The following is a 22066-nucleotide window of genomic DNA, read 5'->3' as shown; positions in this document are numbered from 1 at the left end:
CCTTTGGTCAACTGTGCGTTGTTCCAGTTTTTGCCAGCTCAGCGGGCAAATACACAACGTGGCACTTTTTATTTTTGCCACTTGCCACTTGCCACTTGCCGCTTGCCACTTGCCACTCAACAAAGTGCTGCCGTTATGAAAACGAAAAGCGAATGTCCTCTCGCACTGGCAGAAAAACAAAAAGAAAAACACACCAAAAAAAAGGAGAGCAGAACAAAAAACAAAAAGAAAAACTGACAGTGATTTTGTAATTAGAGCGCAGTGAAAGGGGAAAGGAGAGGGGGTGGAGAGGGAGAGCACTGCAAATGCGCAGAGTTCAGCATTTGACACGTACAGCAAATATATTCCGGCGGGTGTGTGTGTGCGTGTGCGTGTGTGTGTGTGTGGCTTAAAGCCCAGCTGTATTTGACTTAAGTACACGAAACTAAGTAGTTCTGGGCCCTACACATGCCAAATGCACTACTTAGAGTAGGAAGGATTTCAGTAGCTGTGTTAAACTTACAGTTAAAACATTGTGTAATGTTTAAATCAAGTTGGAATTAGTAGAAATTCGCACAGACACACATTTCTATCGCTAGGCATGCCAAAAGCACTGCTAACAGAAGGGAAGATATCAACTATTGCCGTCACACTTGGAAAATATAACCAGTTAAAGTTGTTAGAAGATAATGGACTGTATATATCCAACTGATATTTCTATTTCTTAGCATGCAAAAAGCACTGCTTACAGAAGGGAAGATATCAGCTATTGCTGTCACACATTGAGTAATAAATATTTATACATATATATATATGTATATACTCAATGGCTGTCACACATGGTATATTCATCCAGTTTAAGCTGTCAGTAGAAAGTGAAACACAACTATTTCTAAGCATGCCAAAAGCACTGAATGAAGAAAGCAAGCTTTCAGTTGTTACTTAGTTAAAGACTCGCAATAAGAGTTGACGGCAAGTTACGAGTTTTTTCTCTGGGAACATCATGATGGATCTTTTGTTCACCATAAACTGTTGTGGCTTGTTATTATCTTTTTCCTTTTCGCGTTGCCGCTGGGTAGCTGAGAACGTGCTGCGGCATGGACATCACGCATACGACGCATAAGCCAAGACAAGCCAATCAAGTGAGGCAACAAGAACTGACAGCATAAAACAAGCTGCCAACTGCGTGCAACTTGCAACTGTTGCAACTCGGGCACGTTATACTTACTTACTTGCTTGGAGTAGAACCCATTGAGAGATAATAATAATAAATAGAGCTTTGTGTGTTTTGTTGATGATTCAAAAGGAACATTTATTTAATTTGCTTTTTGTTTTTGTTCATTTAGTTTCTTGTTGTTGTTGCTGTTGTTTTGTTGTTTTTGTCGATTTTTGGGCAAAAATTGAATTTCTGCTTTTGCTTTTTGCTATTTTAAATTGCCACCACCCACAGAGTCGGAGAGTTTCCGGAAAATCCAAAAACTGTCGCACAGATGAAACTACATTCAATGTGAGTGTGTGAGTGTGTGTGTAAGTGTGTGTAAGTGTGTGTAAGTGTGTGTAAGTGTGTGTGTGGGGTGGGTTGGGAGTGTGTTTGTGTGAGTGTGGGTTAGTTTAGCAAATATTTATCCAATACACATACATAGTATACTAGGGTACACATATATCTTAAGTTAGACAGAGACAGAGAATACATCTATATAAAAATTGGGCAGTGTTAAAGAGTGAGAGACGTTCAGAATCTGAATGTTGATAATATTTAGAGGTCTTGTTTTGCTTTCATTGCGTGTGTGTGTGTGTGTGTGTGTGTTGTTTTCTTAAAAATACATAGAGAAAACCTAGTTGATGCATGTATTAGTCGTCGTATCCTTTTGCTGTTTTGCTGTTGTATTTCGTATTTGAAGAGTAGCAAAAATATCCCTTGGGGATATTGCTAGTTATTTGTTTTTGCGAATTTACTTTCTAGTTGTTCAATTTGATGACAAAATATACATACAAACATGGTACATACATTAATACATACACATATACATAGATTCAGGATACGCACAAGTACGAGTTAGAGTATTTTATATAAATATATATGAAACACATTCAGTTAGTTATAGTTTTAAGTGAGTGAGTATGTGTGCCGTGTGTGTGAGTGTGTGTGTGAGTGTGTGTGTGAGTGTGTCAATTATTATTAACTATTTAAAACTGTTATACACTTAGTTGAAGGTTTTTGGATTTTCAGTATTATATTTGTTTGTTTTTGTTTTGCATCTGCCAAGCAGCTTCACATAGTATATACTACATTATAGAGTTGAGAGATCAGAATCAGAGAATTATTTACTAGATTTATTTTTTTGTTTTTTCGTTTCTTAAAGTCAGTTTAGCTTTTAGTGAGTACTCGTATTTGGTAGTAGTAACATTCATATTCATTGATCAGTGTTTTTTCATTGAGTGCAAAGTAAAATTCTTGAGCTTGAGCTGGCAGTGTAATATTTGATCTTTTTCTCAGCTTGTCTGTGCTTAAAAGATAAAACATATTGTGATAGAGCTTACATAGCTAGAGTTAAAAAGCAGCTGTTAGTTTTTTAAAAGAGAATTTCTTATTTGTATTTTCGATTCTGTTTGGTTTTACGATATTTTCTGTATTTTTTCTATTCAGCACTTTTTTGTGCTTATTCGTTTTATTGCACTTTCAACAATTACAACAACATTTGCTGTTGTTATTTCTGCTATGGTTGGATTTTAAGTTTAATTAAAATTTTTTTGTTTGCACGGTTTTTGAACAACTTTTAGTTGCCTTTGTTAACAGAAATGCAAATAATAACAAAAATAGAAACAGAAACAGACACAATGTAGCGCAATTCAAACTAAAACTAAAGCATAAACAACAACAATAATATCTTAATCTAGGCTGGAAACAGGACGAGCAGTCAAAAACATAATAGAGAGCAGTAAAAATTGAAAATAAATACCCTGTAAAAGACGAAAGCACACTGAGCTTTAAAATAGCTTTTTTTTTGTGAGTTAGGAGCTTTGAAATCACGTAAAAGCTTTAATTGAGCTTTAGGAAATTTATTGCATACAGTTAATCAAGCTCAAAGCTCCTCACCGCTTGACTTTTTCGGCGAGCGCTTAATGTGTAAGCAGCTTTCAAAGCACATGAAAACTTTAAGTGAGCTTTAATCAAGTGATCAAGATTGAAGATCTTCGCTCACTGGCTTTTACACCGAACGCTTCCTCTGTGAGCAGCTTTAAAAGCACATCAAAGCTTTAAGTGCGCTTTAATCAACTATTCACGCTTAAAGCTCGTTGCATGTCTGTCAAGCTAATGTTTTGAAGAGCGCTTTCTGTATCAGCAGTTTTTAAAGCTCATGAAAGCTTTAAGTGAACTTTAATCGATTCATCAAGCTCAAAGTTCCTCGCTGCTTGGCTGTCAATCACCTATTTCGCGTTCTGGTTAAACAGCTTTTAAAGCACACGAAAGCTTTAATTGAGCCCAATTATATTGCCTAATTTCCTAAATATTCATCTGCTAAATAGTTGCCTTGAGTAACAACTGTGGCTCACAAGTGCACATTAAAACTTGAGACAGACTAAGTTAGCTGAAGCAGTTGTCAGTTTAATAACAAAATTAGTGTGAAGCTTGCTGTGTGCGAGTGTGCATATTGGCTGTGTGTGTGTGTGTGTGTGAGTTTGTGTGCCTTTTGGTTTGATTTGAGTTTCAGTGTAGCTTAGTGCTTTGAGTCTCTTATGGAAATTAGCTCGAAACTTGTAGCTTTTGCTCATGACATTGGCAATTGATTTGATTTTGTGTGATTTATGCGTTTAACAATTGCTTTACAGTGTCTGTTGTTTCACCTGATTCTGATTCTGATTCCGATTCTGATTCTAATTTGAACTTCAGCTGCCGCTGTGCCTCACTTTGACTCGCAATCAGTCGAGAATTTTCCTTACAAATATGTGATAATAATATGTAATATAATAATATTTAAATGCTCGTTGGTAAATCAATAAATAAATATATCGTTTGATAACAATTGAGGACAACATTTGAGAACAAAAGATTCCGTATTTTGTTGTCGCACATTCAACTTTCTATTCGATTCCCCCTCTCTCTCTCTCTCGCTCTCTCTTTGCGTTCTCTTGCTCTTTTCCTGTGCACATTCAATAAAATATGCATTCTCAATAGTTTACAATCATTTTTGTTTAATTTATTTCGCAATCTGAAGTGTATACATATACTATATAAGCATGTGTACTTGTGTTAGTTTATTCAATTTCTAGCTACTTAAATGCTCAACTGTACTTACTGAAATGCATTCCAGAATACGCATTCGCCTCAGTTACAACGGAGGATGTAACATTTAATCCTCTTAATTGAAATTCAGCTGTTTTATAATTAGTTTTTGGTGATAAAACGTTTAAGGGAATGCTTGTTAATTCAACTGTTTCCACAATTGAACACGTAAACACATCCTTTTCACGAATTACGGCAGTTAATGTTTGCGATTTCTGGCAGTTTACATTTCTAGGAACACATGCAAATGCAACAAATTGTCTCTGTTTGCATTGTTGTGCTTTGAAGTGCAATTGGCTGCAACTGTTGTCGAGTTAATTGGTTTCTGTGACACTTAAACGCCTTAATATTTACTTAGACAATAAATTTCTATATACTATATACACATACGTACGTTCAATTGGTTACACACACAGACGCCAGAGAGAAATTGGTAACAGGTAATTCACATTAAATTCTCACATTCAAAATGCAAAAGTTTTCAATTAATTTAGCTTACGTAACTTGTGTGCATGCATCTAGTTATACAATAAATTTTCCACTCGCTGCCAATGCATTCACGTGAATGATTAGCTCGCAGTGCAATCAGTCAGTCATCATTATCTGCATCCTTAGATATACATGCCCAGATCGACGTGAAAGTCCTGCAGGTAGGACAACAGCTGCGCGGGTGTCGGACGCTGTTTCGGCTCACAGTGCCAGCAGCAGTTCATGACCGTAAAGCTGTATACACAAGGGGAAGCGGAGAAAGGGGGAGGGGGGTTGTGGGATTGAAGGATTGATCGGTCGGAAACTAAAGTTAAGAGCTACTCACAATTCATCGGGGCAATTAACGGGCTGCTCGAGACGATAGCCGGCAGCCAAGTAATTGGTAAGCTCAAATATGTCCACCTCCTCGTGCGGCATCTGGGCCAGTGTGACCAGCTCCCAGTAGAGTACGCCCAGAGACCAGACATCGCCCTGCGTGGTATAGACCTTCTTCTGCAGCGACTCCAGCGACAGCCACTTGAGCGGACGATTCTCATTATCGCCCAGACAGTCATAGTCATCCGGAAAGAGATCCCGCGAGAGCGCGCTGTCGCAAATCTTCACATACGCCTCCTCATCCACGCTGCAAGCAGATGCAAAGGGGTTACACTGACGCCCTCAATCCCATCCAATCCCGTACTTACTAGCAATTGCGTGTGGCCAAATCCTTGTGCACAATGCCCAGCGAGTGCAGATAGGCCAGCGCCTTGGTAATATGGAGTCCGAACTCCACCAGCTGGCGGGTGCTCAGCGCAGTGCTGGATTCCCGTGACTTTTGCAAGTACCTGCAGATAACAGGAAAAAGCATGAAAATTCTCCCCGATTTGGAGCAGCGGGAAACGGGAAACTTACATCTTTAGATTGCCCTTGGACGGATAGGGGTATGCAATCTCGGGCGGGCCGGGCAGCTCCGTGTTGGCCAGCAGAGGCGCCAATATGTGCTGATGGCTGACGCCAATGAGCAGCGAGGCGTCCTGCAGCAGGCAGGCCACCTGCGTCAACGAGGCGCCGTCGATGACCGTCTTGACCAGCGCATCGCAAGTCTCGCCCAGCTTGCCCGCATAGATGCGGCCAAAGGTGCCCTCTTTGATGAGCTGCTCGTAGCTCAAAGCACCCGGCTGCACGCTGGGTATACGACGCAGACGCTCCTTGGTCTTGTCGCCATGCCCATGACTGGCCACGGTGATGGTGCTGCCGGTGGCAAGGCCGCCGAAGAGGCTGCCGCTGCCATTGCCACGGCTGCTCTTCGGTGTGGACATGCTGCAGGCCTGGCAAAGGAATAAAATAGAAATATATGTGGTTTAGAAAAGGATAGCTTAAAGAGAACTGCGATGCGATTGTCAGAGAATGCCTAAACATATTTAGGTTGGGGTGAAGCAGAATTATTCTGAAGAAACTCTTCTTATTGAAGGTTAAATTGAGATTCTGTAGAGATTCTTTCCTAGTCTTTAACCTCTGCTATCCCGAAAGTATTATCATCTAAAACGAAACTCTTTTTGGGGATAAACATTTGATGAGTTTTAGGCAGCAGGAGATAGGGGTTTGTGGGCGTGGGGCCTGACGGCTGGGAAAATGTTACAAATGGGGGGGCAATGAAAACGCAATTTCATCAACCGGATTTGCATCTTTCAGCTTGCATCCGTTTACCGTTAGTCATGCACTTGGCTGCGCTTCGTTCATTCATTTTAATGAATTGAGTTCCGTTTCCGCTTGAAGGAACTGCTGATGTTGCCAACTGGCTGGCAGTTGGTGTTGCCAACGCCGTCAAACGCCTGCTGCCTGCTGCCTGCGCCATAATTTGTGCATAAAGTAGGGAGTGTTGCCCATGGGGAGGCGGGCCACGGTGTGAGGGCGGGTGGGGGGTGCTGGCTGGGTGTTGGGGCTAGAGCTGTATCCGCCAGGACAGCCGTAGTTGTCTTACGGCATGAATAATTTATTGGTTGGCAAAAAGCTTTAATTCGTCGAGCATTATGTTTGCATAGCCTTGTGCCAGGAGACAGTAGGGCGAGATAGGGCGCGGTAGGAGGGGGGGCACAGGACAAGGAGCAAAGCAGAAGCCAAGCCCTAGACCAACAAACAGCAACAACAACAACAATGGGATGCGTGGAGGGCGCAGCTGTAGGAAATTGCGAGCTGAGTTGTATAAACAACGTCTCTTCCGGAGCAGGGGCTGGGCGGAGAGCAGGAGATGGGCGGAAATGGGCTGGTAGGGGCCCGAAAGGCACTCAAGATATATGAAGAAGATATAGAGGGAGGCAGGAGCAGCAGCAGCAGCAGGAGCAGCAGCTCCTTAGCCGCGGCTAGCAGCTCATTTATTTTCATAAAATTCACACAGCGAAAATCATTTGCCCGGCGGGATGGCTGCTGGGAGCAGGGGGATTCTCAATGCACTGGTCTAATAAACTCAAGAAAAATCTCTTCATTTCTTTCTTAATTTGGTGTGGAAATTTACATAAATGTTGGAACAGAGCAGCCACATTTGGTTGTAGGGCAAGCGCCACCTGAGAGAGAGACTGTCCAATAATTTCGTTTATTAAAAGTAACAGCTTTATGCCAGGCGTAAGCGCGACATTATATGTGTGGTCTATAACAATGTCTGAGCGGAGGACAATTGCGACACAGACACACACACACACACAACACACACACACACAAAGGGACAAGGACAACAAACGAGCGGCTGGCAACATTGACAGCAATAAAAACAATAGTTGTTTGCCTTTTGTTAGTGCATTTCATTCATTATTGCCTTTATTGCCACTTTGCTCAGACAGTTGCCGCCCCGCCCCGCCCCGCTCCTCTTTGTGTGCTCTCAGCTCGTTGCTGTTGTCCTTTATTTTATTTGTTCCTGCTTGTTGTTGCTGTCGCACAAAGAAAATTCAATTAAAACGCAACAGTATCGCACTCCATCATCAAAGCTCCAACTCTAGATACTGCTGCTGCTACTGTTACTGTTACTGCTACTGGTGTATGTCCTGCTCCAGCTGCTCCAACTGGCTTTGGCTTTGGCTCTGGCCGAGCTCATCAACGCGCGAGCGCTCGTCCCCTCTCGTCAGCGGCAGCTCGTGGATGCGACGCTGGCGATAAATCCTTGTCGCCCAACTGGTCCAACGACATGCAAAGCGCTCTACACACAATGCCCGACTGCTAGTCAGAGAAGAAGAAGACCAAGTGGTGGCAGGGGGGGGGGGGGAGGGTGACAAGAACAATGCCACCGACAGGCACTACAAAAGTGTCTGCGGGTTGCTCCGGCGTCGCTTTTATGACCCTAACTGAGGCAAAGGCTGAGGCACTTCCTATCGTTGTCCTCGTTGTAGAAACAAGCAACATTTATTTATATATATATATATCAATTTGTATGTTTATTGCTTTTTTTGCATTATCTGAGCAGAGCTGCCCTCTAATGAGCGCAGGTCAAGTGCAATTAGATTTTGTGTAATTGGCTTAGCTTTAATCGCAGTGTTGCACAACGCAGAAATATATCTTAGCGCCCCCTATCAACAATCAAGGCGACATCTCTGTGCACTTTGTAGCTTAAACTGATTGAGAATTCTAAGAAAATCTTGAAAGAGCTATGCATTTGGAATTATTTGACAGTGCCAGCTTGTGAGTAGCATATTCGAAAAGAGTTTCTCCTACAATAGGAGTTTCTCCTATTATTGGAGCTCATTTCACAGGAACCGATTAAAGCTGAATCTTTGATATGATATCTGAGTCCTAATACCAAATTCGACTGCCAATTGAGTTCTTCGAGTGCTGCTATCCAATTTCTGCGTATTCCTTTCGCAGCAGCACCTGCAACAGCCCCGAATACTAGACAACTACTGTGCCCTGTGCTCAAAGCCAAGCTATTTTTGTGAGGAATATTAAAAGTGCATGTCAAATAGACAAAATTGCATTGGCTTTTGCTGTTGTTGTTGTCTCTGCAGTTGTTGTGGACTCTTATTGCTTAAACTGAAAATTGGAAAACATCCGTTGCCGTCAACTGTTTGACTAGTCGCAGTTCTCATCTCGCTTTGCATTGACACTCAGATGAGACAAGTTCAAGCACAAGGGAGTAGGGAACTGGAGAGGAGAGGAAAAGTAGTCGCCAAATGGCTGGCAGCCAGAGAGAGGAGAGAGGGTGTGGGGCAGCTGCTTGTTAGTATAAATTTGCACAAATTTAAACTTGATGCGGCAGGCTGGCTCGGGTGTCAAAGCAATAGAGAGAGAGAGAGAGAGAGGCTGGGGGGCGTTGTTGTTGCCAACAGAGGCGACACTTGGCAACACATAACCAAAAACAGCAACAGCAGCAACAACAACAACAACAACAACAACAACAACGACAATGTGGCTCAAAGCGTTGGCAATGTTGACGTTTGGTTTGCAGCTGTTTGGCTTTGTTGTGACATTTCTAATGACAACACAACACGGCAGGCACAAGGCGGCAGGCGGCAGGAAAGCAGGGGGTGGTTCGGGCTGCGTAGCTGCTGGTCTGCAAATGACATGTACACACACACACACACAAACACACCCACACACACCCAGTCACACACACACGCACGCAGACACACAAATTTCGGTTCTCGCACACTTGACAGGCGTCTGATTTGTTTATGTCACTTGCAGCTCTACGGCTGCCCACACACACACAACACACACCCCGCACAACCACAGCGTTGAGTCGTTGCCCTGCCCCTCGCAACTGGCTCGTAATTAAAAACGCTTGATGACAATTTTGCCAACATTTCGTGTGCATTTCCTCGCCTGGCAGCGTTTTTGCCTGCAACCAAAATGCAGCACAAACTTTCAGAGGCAACAACCAACAACAAGCAACAAGCAACAACAACCGACAACAACCGACAACAACAAGCACTTCATCAGCTACAACAATAGCGACAGCAGCTACAACAATTTCAGCCAAGCACAGTGGCACAAGGCTAAGAAAACTTTAATTACTCAATTTAAACTTTATTTGAAGTTATGCAAGAACTAAACTCAGTTTTTCTAGTGCATCCAGTATATAAAATACTCTCAATACCAATATTTCCAATATTTACCAATATTTAAAGAAATAAATAAGCTAGCGGCAATAAATTTTATGGCAAGTTTCCCTTACATTAAGAACAGATTATCTTTTATAAAAATAACTCGTTCAACCCTGCAGAGACTTACAAATCGAGTTCAAATTTAGCTTAAAGCAGATCGAAACACTCGCAAATCTTTTAAATTTAGGTTAAGATACAAGCCTGGGCAACTTTCAGGCAACTTCCCAACCCACTGTGCACACTGTGCATTCTTCACATTGTTCTAAGCTGTTGCTGTTGCAGTTACACACGATTGCCGCAGGCAACGTTGACAGCAGCCACATTAGCGGTGGAAGGGGGGGGGGGGGGGGTGGGATATTACGTATACGAACCATCACCTTGGCATTGCGAGGCGAGCGGCATCTTAATGAACCGAAATTAGTCAGTTGACAAAAGTTGAGTTTGTGCTGAGGCCAAAGAGCCTTAGCTCGCAGCTCAATTATATTTCAATTTACCTGACTGCCTGCCTGCCCTTTTTTCCCATGCCACATTTTCCATTTTCCATTTGCCATTTTCTATTTTCTTCAGCTCTCTAGAGTCGAGCCTTTAATCAAGGCTGGGGGAATTCTAAGTTTTTTCTTACTGGGGCAAACTCTCATTAATTTCGCATTTGGCATTTAGGGCACAGAGAGAGGGAGGGATGGGGCATGAGAGAACCTTCTAATTGGCTGGGAAACTAATTTGAATTTTCGTTTGATTTATGCCTGATCGATTTGATGCATGGCAATTTGATGAGTTGCTGCCATGTCGTTAGAGCTCGCCCCATTTTCGACTTTCCCCGGAGCATTTAATAACAGTTTGGCTACTTTTTGGGCGCCTTTTGTTGTGGTCTTAAGCATCTAATGCATAATTAAAGGCCCAGAAGCCACGGGCCCTAATTAAAAGTGCCGCCTACTTAACCCACTTTGCCGCCTACACACACAAACAACGACCCGCACACACACACACACACACTGACACACGCCTAATTACAGGTAATTGCCTTTCAATTAGGCATCGCGTGCCCCTGGACACGCCCATCAGCGAGCGCCAGGCAATTGGTATTCAATTGTGGCTGGCAAAGTGTAAAAGGTTTTAATTAATTTAAATATTATTAAAAAACGTGCTTGATTTATTGCGGAATTATTGATTACTTGCGTCATTTCTTGCACAAAACCCAATCTAAACTGAACACTTTAAATAAAAAGCTCGTGTAAATGTGCTCTATATACTTTGAACTCCATTTAGCACAACCCACTTCAAGTCACAAGTGGGCTATGCTACATAGAACTAGGCTAAGCGGATTACAAGCTGAATGAAAAACTGGACAGAATAGTTGGCAGTGGAGTTGTCCAAAAGGGAATTTCAATTGGGAGTTTTTCAACCTAAAATAAAAATCGAATATGTAGCAAGAGAATAAGCTTAACTAAGCAAATGCATTAAATTGAGCTTCGAAAAGATTCAAATCAGAAATGTACTTTACTAATTTCTTCACCATATTGCAGCCGAAAGTTGTGAAAGAAGAAAACAGCTTTTTATCAGATTAATTGCCAGCCATAGAGCTTAAGACTTCAGCAACAGGTGTCAGCTTTTCTTAGTCTGGCAAATTCCTTTGCGCTTAACATTTGTTCTGTTCTAGCTGCTGTTCAACAGCTCAAGTGACACTTTAAGCACATTCCAGCTCTCTCTCTCTCTCGCTCTCTCTCTTTCTCTCTTTCTCTGGTGTCTGTCTCCCTCTGTGCACATTGCGTCAGGTAAACAACACAAACTGACCGCAATGAAATCAGCGGAGAGCAACAAGCACGCATCCATCTTATCGCATTGGCAGCCAGTCTCTGGTCAAGTGGGCGGTGTGAAAACCGCAAAAGCCTCTGCCACAGTCTGCAGCTGACCAAATCCCACATAAAGCCCATGTTCCATGTCAGACAGACGAAATTCTCTCTCCTTGCCGGTCGGGCTCGCCGGGTAACCGGCTAACTGGGCAGCAGGCATCAGGCAACAGGCAACAGGCAACAAAGGCAACATCCGCTGGCGCCTTCCGTTTGCCTCTCTGCGGCTGACAGGAAGCAATCAATAGTGTAATGGCAGACAAAAGCATCCGCCATAGTTTGGCACTAGCCTGACAGGACCTGCATCGAGTCTGGAAGGAGCAAAGGAACACTCGAGAGCGAAAAAACTAACGAAATTCGAAAGCAAAGAAATGCAAAAACTGAAACTGAACTAACATCAACTGACAGCTGTGCAATTTGTCAACCTTTGCCGAGGGCGAGTCGACCCCCTGCTGCACCACGCCCCTCACCTGACCAGACTTAAGCCCCGTCGCACATTAAATTGCCCCCTCTCTACCCCTCTGCCCCTCCACCCCTCTTTTAGCTTTGTCGCAAATGTAAATAATGCGTTTTAATCAAAAGAACAACAGTGGAAAATCCATTAACGGCGTACGTGCCGCACCCCAGTTGCTCCGCTTGCCCCAAAAGGGGGGACACTTGTCGGGTTACACCCCCCCCTCCTCATCCCCTCCTCCATCTCCTTTGCTTGGGCCTAGGCTTAACTTTTCGCATGCTGCGCGCGTCATTTGCAGGTTGATTTACAAATTTCTTTAATGAGGCGACGACAACATTTTTAATTAGCACCTGTTCAGGTTGCACGAATCTCTCTCGTAATCTCCATAAAATACTCTAGTCTGGGCGTGCTCCATGGAAATTAATTTCCAACTTTGCGCTATCTATGCTCCCCTCCTTCCCATCTCTCCCTCCTTCCTTCCTTCGCTACGCTTGCTCACGCACTTCTCCAAGTTCGCCCTCAAATGATGCCATTGGAATGCGTCGCGTAGCGTGGAGCTGGAGGAGGAGCTGGAGCTGGAGTTGGCTGCTGTGTCGCCCCACGTAACCCATTCGCTCCATGTACTTGCTCGACATCTTCAACCGCAGCAGCCACTTACGCCCCTCCTCCCTCCCCCTCCCTCACAAGCCTATGTGAGCTTACTTCTGATCCAATATCCTAATGCCTTTCTATGTTCGCTTCGCTTTGGCGCTGCACATGGCGTGTAGCTGGCCTAGGCACCAGCTCACACTCAGACTTCCCGCAGTTAGTGGTTCCCTCCCCCTCCCCCCTCCGCCCACTCTGACTCAAAGCTTTTGTTGGTGTTGTTGCAATAATATTTTGCAAGTGTTTCTAAACAAGCACAAAGTCATGTTTCAACAGCTGTAGTCTGGCTTCTGCTCGCTGCTGATTTTATTGTTATTTACCCCACTCTTCAGGCCTCTCCCCTTCCCCCACCCCCTCCCTGCCTCTTGTGCTGTAATTGTTGTAGTCCCCACAGCCGTTAGCTAAACTTTCGCTGCACATTAAAGCAATTTGGCCAACATTTATAGACTGATTTAATAGAATCAAAAGGGAGTGGTTAGAATGAGAGTAACCAGACAGGAGGGTGGAGTGAGGTGGAGGATTGGGGCAAAGGGAGCCCCACACAAATGAGATATTTCCACACAAGTGAGCAGATCAGGGCCGACAACATTTCAGTGTGTGCACTTGGATATAATTGTTTGACTAAATGAGTGCCTCGCTCCACTGCCCGGCCCCCGTCTTCCTTTCCTTCCATTCCCTTTGCTTAGTGCTTCAGTTCGCTTAACGCTCACAAATACTCATGCGAGTGTGTAACAGGAGAGTGGAGAGGACTGCGAGTGGCTACTGACTATGGCAAGAGAACAGCAATAATTATGGCAAACACCCCCTCCTAGAACTACCCCCGCTCTTCAGACAGAGGCATATGCTATTTTGGGCTCCACTTTTGTTGAAATTCATTTAACTCCCTGTCGCCCCCTCAAAGCGTGAATCCTAGCAGTAGATACGGCAAATGGACGACTCTTGGCATTGTGCATTATCCCAGACATCCAGATATTCCAGATAACCATGTGAATCCATGTGAGTGCCTCGAACGAGTCATGATTGTGGCTGCTCTTGTGCCCCGCGGAAGCCCCCTCGAAACGGTTGCCATAATGAGGACGAAATTGAAGTCTAAACAAACAGAAATCGTTTGGGCAACAGAAGAGGCCAGGACGAAGCCAGGACGCAGCTGGAGGAATGTTAAGGAATAAGCAGCAAATAAAAATCCAAAGGAGTCTCCATGGAAATTGAATATTTAATTATGCGTCGATGGAAATTGCGTTTGAAGATGGTGACGAAAATGGCCCAAGCAATCATGAGAATGGCGACAAAGCTAGCGAGAGGAGAGAGGAGATGGCACACTCTGTTGTCTAGGAAAAATGTAAGCGTTGACGCCGCTTGGGTCTGTGAAATGTTGTTGCTAGAAAAACGAGAAAAGAAGCTGCTAAATAATTTATTCTAATTTGCGACAGATTTGCCAAGGCCAAGAAGTTAAAACGTCAGAGGGATTTCCAGAGAATGCAGAGGGATGCCAGGGAGGGACAAATGTGTAAAAAGTTTTTTAGGGTATCATAAAATTAATTTGAGGGGTTCGTACAGACAATTCTCAAGGTTTAATAGCTGCCTCTTAGGGCTTCATTTGTGGCTTCTAGTTAGTTTAAATTTAGTTTCCCAACTGGAAGAAATGCAAACGGACGCGTAAACCGGGTATAAGTTGCCTTTCTGTGTTTGCCTGTTTGTCTGCGACTGTGAAGCTCCATCCGCTTATCTAAACAGACTCACACGCTAACCCCGACCCCTCTTTCCTATCTACTCACATATAGGAACGCGTATCTCCGTAATTCAAGTCTGCTGGCAGTGGGTTTGTGGGTCGCAACACGTGCTACGTGAGCGCCAGGCAAAACTTGCCCCAACCCACAGAAACCCCATGGAATATGGAGAAGGGCTGGCTGGCACCCTGGCAGACTGGCTGGCAGGCACCCTGGCGGGCGGCAAGGAGGGTCGCATATTTATGAATGGCTCTTGTTTCGAGTCTAACGCACTTCGGGAGCTTTATCAGCTCGTAAATATAAATTAGAATTTAATTTTTATCGCCGTGGAAAGGTGGCTCGAGTTGGGCATTGGATGGCATTGGATGTGGCTGCAGCCTTGGGAGCAATCGTCTGGTCTGGCGAGTGCCGCAGTTTGGCAACAGAGTGGATCTGGTGGCCTAGGCAACCGACCGACCCACTGCAGGCTGAACTTCAACGGGATTCATTTCCATTTGTGTGTGGCGCATGGCACGTGTCACAACATATCAAAGGCATTGGTTTACCTGAGGGCAGGCAGTTGCCTGCTGCAATCAACCCCCAGGAGGAAAATCGTGTGGCCACAAAATCAGACTTCAGGGCAGATGGCGATTGGAATTGGAACTCACCTGGGTTAGCTGGGAGGAGGCGTAGTAGGATATTCTCGAGGGACAGACAGATTCTGGCTTTGAGTAAATGGTCTCGCCGTTCTGGTCTCCCATTGGCAGCAGGGCGGTGGCGTAGGGTGTGGGTGTGGGCGAGCTGCGGAACCCTGTAGGGAAATAAATAGTTTGGGGATCGATAAGTAAGCGATAGGACTACGAAGAGGGGAGATAACTTACGGTCGAATATGCTGCACGACTTTTTGGTCTCCGCTGGATATTTATTCAGGCTGGCGATGGTCGCGTAGGATCCGGTGGCACTCGGCGGTCGACCTAAAGGATCAAGGCGAATGAACACATTCTGATGACTGCCATAACCCGCTGTAGTGAAGCTGGTGCTAATGGAATGGCAAGAGAACGTAACAAATGAGAGAGTCAATGTTAGGAAGCTAATTGAATTGATGGACCAATCAATAGGACTTACTGTAGTGAGTCCTGGCGCAGCTGCTTGCGAGCCCGCACATACATCATGCTAGCCACGAGGCCTACGGCTAAAACTAGGCCCAGAGCGCAGGCAGCGGCGCTCATCAAAGCCGGTCCCTGGGAAGGGGCGTGGGCTGGGGCCGGCGACTGGTTTGGTTCGGGTGAGATGCCTGGGATGCAATGGGAACGAAAACTATGCGAATGACAGTCGGAGATTGGAAGGAATGGTTACTTACCCTTGGCACAGATCTTGTTGCGCTTGAAGTGGAGCCGGGTGTCGTTGAAGCGGGGAGGTCCCTGCACTACCATGTTGACATTGACCGGCAGTTGGAGGCTGGCGTTGCCGGTGCAGGGCAGGTAGACCAGGAAGGACTCGATCTCCTGCGGCACCAGACCCTTGTGTGGAATGCTCAGCGTGGGTGTACCCAGTGCGTCCTGGTCGTTCGCATATTCGATGCTGATAGTGTAGCGCAGCTACCAGTGGGATAGCCAGTTAATGGAGTGCAAATCAAATTGGAAGTGAGCTGGATGGAAGGGGGTAAAGGGTCAGGTGGCTTACCGGATAAGCAATGAGACTCTGCCAGGAGAACTCCAGCTCGTGCACATCTGCCGGGACGGGAACAGTGAAGTGCATCGCGTATGTGTTAATGGCTCCCTCGTGCACGTAGAACAAATCCGCCTCCAGCCCTGCGAACGCGAATAGATGGAGGATGAGTTTGGTTGGCGGATGCATTGCAGGCATAAAGAGAAAGTTTATTTCACAATTTGCTTTGTTACGCCTTCCCCTTGGCGTTCCTTCTTTGGACTTTCTACTGCTGTGCAAACTTTGTGCATGCTGTGTTTATTTTCCCCGCAGTTGATGACTCGCTTTTCCCCCTCCGACTGTATCTACCTTACAGCTTCAACGGAAATTGATTTCCTCGACAACTCAACAACGGGGGGTGGCAGCGGGTTTGCAGCGGGTGAGCCAAGTTCGGTAAACAAAACCCAAGACACAATAATAATCGAAATCGAATCCGTCACCAGCAGGCGACAATGCAAGGAGCGTCAATTGGTTCTCGCTCTCGGGTCGCCTCGAATGACAGGCGACAGGCGCCCGGGGGGAGCAGCGGGTGTTGAATGGGGTGAGACCAAATATTAAAAGGTGTCAAGTGTTGTCTAACTCGATTTGAGACGAGACAGCAGCAACATCATCATCATCCTTTGCTTTGTGTAACTTTAACTAGCTACGCGAACGTCCTAATCTCTGACCCCGACCCTGGGAGCTCTAAGCCCCTTCCCCCACCCCTCTGGCAGTGAAAGACGAGCTGCTCAAGTTAAAAAGACGTGAAATTAAATTTCTTCATCCGCTTTCATTGTTGTCTCTGCCTGACTCTCCCTTCTGCCTGCTCTACCTCTTACTGGGCTGCTTTATGTTGCATCATTTACTCTTTGGGATCAGACTAAGACGCGTCCGCAAACGTCTTGGCCTTGCTTTGCATTGAAAGTCGCAAATGCTGTTTACTCTCCTCTACTTCCATGCCAGTCCTCCTCTCCTCTGCACTCCACTCCACCCTTCCTTCCTTTAGCCTCTTCACTGTGCGTCTGTGCCGGATGTTGGGTGTTGCGTTTCCGGTGGAGGCAGAAGCGAGAAGCGCGTATGTGATTGTGCGTGCAGTTAGGATAGTAGATAGAAAGGCGCTTGCGCGATTCTTAAAACAATTTCAAATCCAATTACAGAACAAGAAAAAGCATTTTTCGTTAGCTTCCTTCTATTCATGACTTGTCTAAGAACTTCCCCAATTCTTACGCCGTTTCCCTTACTGTTTCATTTTGTTTTTGAATTCGAAATTGTTATGCACCCCGCTGTCTCTGCGGCTCCCCCAGGCTACTTAAACCTTTTACGTTTCCCGCTTTCCGCTGACAAACTGCACAGTTCTCTACCACGGGGTGGCATGGGAGAAGAGGAGCTGCAGCTACCTCGTTATTCATCCATTTAGGGGAGTGCGCCGCAGACTAAACAAAAAACACAAACATAACCTCAAAGTGAGTCACATTAAATATGCACAAACACACGAAAAGGACAATGTCACTCAGCCCGAGTTCGTCCTAGGACAACAATGACAAAGGGTGCCTCAAGAGGTGGAAGAGAGGACTTGTAACCGCAAAGGGATTGAGAGAGGGAATGCACTTGTGTCAGGCTTAATTAATTCAGTTCTGATTGAAAACGGATGTGATTCACTCTCAAAGAGACTTTCAACTTTTCGATTGGCCTCTTTAGCGAATTTAAGCCACAGACTGAAAGCACCTTTAATTTCCGTGAGTTCGTTTTCACTCTGTATCTAAGCACGGTGTTTCTGGAGATAAGGAGGACACCCAGCTTGGTTACGGTTCCAAGTCCTGCTCCGTCGAACTTTGGCCGTCTTTCATATCACGCGCCTTGCACAGCGCCAACTTTGCCGTCGCCTGGGAAAGTTTTGGCTCGTTCAGGAGTCTGCCGTGTCCCAGTAAGTTTCCCCGGGTCCCCCCTGCTGCTTGCCGCCTCTCTAGCATAATTATAATACCTGCGATTGTCTGAATGGCTTCGCCACACACACGTGACGCTGCAACCGCAGACGCTCGCTGGCAGAGCAGGAGGTGGAACTAGAGAGGAAGGATTTGGAAGGGGCGAGACTGAGAGTGGAGGACCGAGTCTGGGTCGGCTTTGACAATGCCAGCACACAATTTGCATAAAAGATTAAGAGGATAATTAGTGTCATTAGCTGGCAGCCGCTTTGAAGGAGTGCAACGTGCATTTTCTGAAATTATCATCCTGACTGTCGCCCTAGCCCAGCCGCTAGCCTCTCTCTTTCTCTCTAAATGACACCCCGACAGGGCTTAATCGTTTGCTTTTTTTGAATGAGCTTCTTTTAATTGCCGTCGCTCCAAGAATCAGAGTCGAGTTCGGTATTTAATTGGCACAGTTTAAAATCTCGCACACCTTCCTCTTCTCTTTTTTTCCAACTTTTCTCGCCTTACTCAGCAATAAAGCAAATCGACACCGAAACACAAGGCTTTTATGCGAGGGCGCGGGGTAAAAGGTCGAGGGTTGCTTTATTAATGTGGCGATTTTCGGGCTGTTTTCTATTCATTAAAAATAATTTTCTTTTGCATTAACTTTTAATTTAAAGGGAAATTTCGGAGCTAGAGCTAGGTGGGAGAAAGCTCTAGACCTAAAAAGGTCCTTTTCCTTGTGGGGTTCCCCGTTCGGGCTCAAGAAATGTGCACATCAAAGTGAAACTTGTTGAAATTGCATTTTTACGCGTCCTTGCACAGCGAGCACTAGAACTTGAGGGGGTGGGTGTGGGGGTGGGGGGGGGTGGGGCAACCCTCCCCAACTGGTGGCTGACGCTGGTGTCGCTGGCAACTCTGGGACGAACATTGCTCGTTGCTGGGGCAACGCGACTCGCTGGAAGGCAGAGCGGAAAATCTTCAACAAAAGCGTAAAAAATATTTAATTTTAATGTTGTCGTCACTCCATCGAGGGAAAAGGTATCGAGTTATATTTATATATAAGTATAGTTAGAAGCAGCCAGACAAGAAATCGTTTAACTCATGTTTACAGCTCGCTTTATGGAACAAACTTTCAGATTGTACAAGGGAGTGAGGTGAAGGGGGGTAGGGGGGTTGCTGAAGGGAGCTGTGTACTCGATTTTTATTGCGGGAATGCATCACGTCAATCACAGCCAGCCAGCAATGAGAGACCTGCCGGAGAGCGAAGTTATTCGAGAAATGTTGAAAGAGGGAAAGGGAACTGAAACCGAGAGAGAGATGGGTTTTGGGTTAGAGTTTGAGATTGGGTCATGCAGCTATGACGCGTCTTCCACATGAAAAAACAGTCATAGAGACATATGCGGAGAAGGATGAGGGGACCTGAAAATAAATCATGCAACGGCATGTCGCACTGTGGATGGGAAGGGGGAGAGGGCGGAGTTGGACGGGTCAGTTTGTTTGATTTCAAGCTGCTTGTTAATTTTGAAATGGAAACAGACCCAGAGGGTGGCAAATATTGTGAGGGAGGGGCTGTTAACTGGTCGTTAAAAACATAACGAGCTCTGTGGATGGGGTGGAAAAGAAGAAGAGGTAGAGTAAGAGGAAGAAGGGTATCTGTAGGAAGTGAGAAATGGAATCTCTGGAAATCGCGCATAGCACAGGAAATTACAAAGAGCAACAAACAAAGTGGAAGATTCTTTGAGTTGTCGCTAATGAAATCCGATTTGCATTGAAGGATGCCAAGGAAGAAGGGTCACAGGGAGCCAAGGGCCGCTTTGTAAAGTGTCAATTGCTCGGGCGAGCAGCTCATGGCTCAGCACACTCGAATGCACTCTCAGAAAGAAGTGCAGAACGAAAGGGCAGTGCTGGATACGGGCAAAGCAAGTAGAGGGAAGGAAGGAAGGGGAGGTGGACATGCTGACCTAGTAACGCGGGCGACAGCTGCAGCTCAAAGCTGTTTGGCCATTCATCAATCTGCGCCTGGTGCGGACCTTGTGTGGATTATTTTTATGCTGTTCAACTAATTGAAGTGCCGTGATTCGGCGATTAGGAGTAACCAGGAGGAGTGGCAGTGGGAACTAGGACTGCGATTGAGCCTGCATAATGAGATGGAAGCATAACGCTCCAATTACACTTAAGTGCCGGAAAATGCTGTGCACAGCTAGCATAGAGGACGAATGATGAACTGGTGGCTAAAGGGAGTCGGAGGGCGAATTGGAACCGCCCCGACTCACATTTTGGAGCCATGAACCATTAATCAATGTGAGGCAAAGGACGCGACGGGCACGACGTCATTCCGCCTTGGCACGCCGAATGAATGCCTATTACTGTAACTATTCTCGAGGATTCGGATCGGGTAGGGGCGAGGCCTGGCACAAGGTCGATCTGGAGGCACTTGAATAGCTGGCGCCATCAATAACGAGGCCTCGCGTTGAGCAACAAAACGGGAAAACAGCAAAACAAACAACAAAATGCGCCGCACCGGTCTGTGAAGTCGTTATCAGCAGGGTGGGAGAGAGGGAAGGAAATGGAAGGGGGGGGGGGTGGCTAAGCATGGCGGGCAGCCACTTGCAGCTGTCAACAGGATGGAGGAGGTGGAGGTGGAGGTGAAGGTGCGAGGGTGGCTCCGGCTTCAGCAGGAAATCGATTTGTGTGGATTTGTTTTGTCGTGTTTTCGCGTAACTTTTGTGGTCGTCCGCCTCCTCCTCTTCTTCCCGACGTCGTCGTCGTCGTCGTCATGGTCAACAATTATTTTGGAACTATTAATTACTGCGACGTGGTCTATGCCTACGCCTCCTTATCCCCCTTATCCCTCCTTGACTGGGGTTGTTTGTTTTTCCTGTTGAGGAGCAATGAATTTGTCCTGTCGCACTTTGCCATTCAACTATTAATCATATCTGTGGGGCGGGGTTGGAGGCGTGTCTCGATGCTCGAGCAACTGTCCCAACGATTACTTTCAAATCGAAACATACTTTCCCTCCCAGAAATAGGTCTCACATGTGGACTTACCCATCAGTTTCATCACCTCGTGGTGGCTGATAAATATGTTTAGATATCCGCTGACCAAAGGTAGCTGCCAAGTGATCCAAGAGATCCAGAGGAGCTGTAGCAGGCAGCTGCGCCTGGCGGCCATACTTAGCTTGAGGAGAACCTCCTCTTCCTACTCCAGGTTCAAGTGTTATATTGATGGGGATGTTTATTTGGATGGCAGACGTGTAGCTAATAACTTGTCAGAGCATGTGACGCCACAATTGGAGCTCATTCCAACGGATCTCCCGCATGAATGCCCACGTGGAGATGGGTTCCCCTTTGGCTCAGCCAATTTCAATGTGTTGCCATTGAAACGTTCCGGAGGCACAGACGAGACTCTTCCGATTGGGCCTGCGCTCGGTTTTGATATGGTTGCCAGTTGCCAATTGGGAAACGGCGACGCGGCTCTGAGAAATGCGTTAAAATCAAATTCCGGCAACAGCAACTGCTGCTAACAGTTCCGGATGCGGCCACAAAGCGACGAGCAGCCCTATGTGGACTCTGTCTGGCAAATTCGGAACTTTTCGGGCGCTGCAGCCTCTGCCTCTGCCTCTGACTGTCCCCTTCTACGGACTGGGTTCAACTTTTCCAGTTTTGTTTTTAATGCGGTTGCTTCTGTTGTTGTTGTTGCTGTTGCTGAGTTCGCCTGTCGACTGCAAGCGGCATCAGCATTTCGTTAGCTTTTTTATTGGCCACTCCCTCCTTTTCGTCTCTTTTGACCAACTGCTGCTGCTGGTGGTTTAGCTCGTCACGTTGGCAACGTCTCGCCCGCTGGTCAGTGGCTAGTTCCAGTTGTTGGTGTCGAGCACGTGTCCTGCTTGTCCTCCTTGTCCTGGTGGCCTTTTTGCGCCGTCTGCTCGACTCGTCGGTTGTCCTGTTCGTTCGTTCCACGCAGAGTCCTGTTGAATAGAAAGTGATTTAGTTGACTTT

The 22066-nt window shown here is 45.9% G+C and overlaps 1 protein-coding gene and 1 long non-coding RNA gene across 2 annotated transcripts in view; one reads left to right on the top strand and one right to left on the bottom strand.

Annotated features, from left to right (window-relative positions):
- Positions 1–22066, top strand: part of LOC135430669 (uncharacterized) — a 72405-nt gene that overhangs the window by 6362 nt on the left and 43977 nt on the right. The window lies entirely within an intron of this gene.
- On the bottom strand, positions 3472–21685 carry Drl-2 (Derailed 2). Its single transcript, XM_064685377.1, has 10 exons — positions 21116–21685; positions 16155–16282; positions 15832–16069; positions 15597–15765; positions 15353–15510; positions 15140–15282; positions 5645–6060; positions 5437–5577; positions 5079–5375; positions 3472–4987 (listed from the first exon to the last, which is right to left on the bottom strand). Exons 1-10 carry the CDS (start codon positions 21237–21239, stop codon positions 4876–4878), a joined length of 1926 nt encoding a protein of 641 aa, XP_064541447.1. The 5' UTR covers positions 21240–21685; the 3' UTR covers positions 3472–4875.

Source organism: Drosophila montana, unplaced genomic scaffold, assembly GCF_035044405.1.
Source record: "Drosophila montana isolate Dmon_TW-CO22-7 unplaced genomic scaffold, ASM3504440v1 contig_3031_1, whole genome shotgun sequence".
In the NCBI taxonomy this organism is placed as follows: domain Eukaryota; kingdom Metazoa; phylum Arthropoda; class Insecta; order Diptera; family Drosophilidae; genus Drosophila; species Drosophila montana.
Note: the sequence above shows the minus strand (reverse complement) of the source record. Positions and strands in the feature narration are given on the sequence as shown.

What these genes read in the sequence shown, in the direction of transcription:
- Drl-2 (XM_064685377.1), bottom strand. Translation starts at nt 21,239, where the DNA reads ATGGCCGCCAGGCGCAGCTGCCTGCTACAGCTCCTCTGGATCTCTTGG. An exon ending in CGAGGTGATGAAACTGATGG is followed by an intron (nt 16,283 to 21,115) that starts GTAAGTCCACAT and finishes TCGCGTTCGCAG; the next exon opens with GGCTGGAGGCGGATTTGTTC. An exon ending in TCCAAGGGCAATCTAAAGAT is followed by an intron (nt 5,578 to 5,644) that starts GTAAGTTTCCCG and finishes TGTTATCTGCAG; the next exon opens with GTACTTGCAAAAGTCACGGG.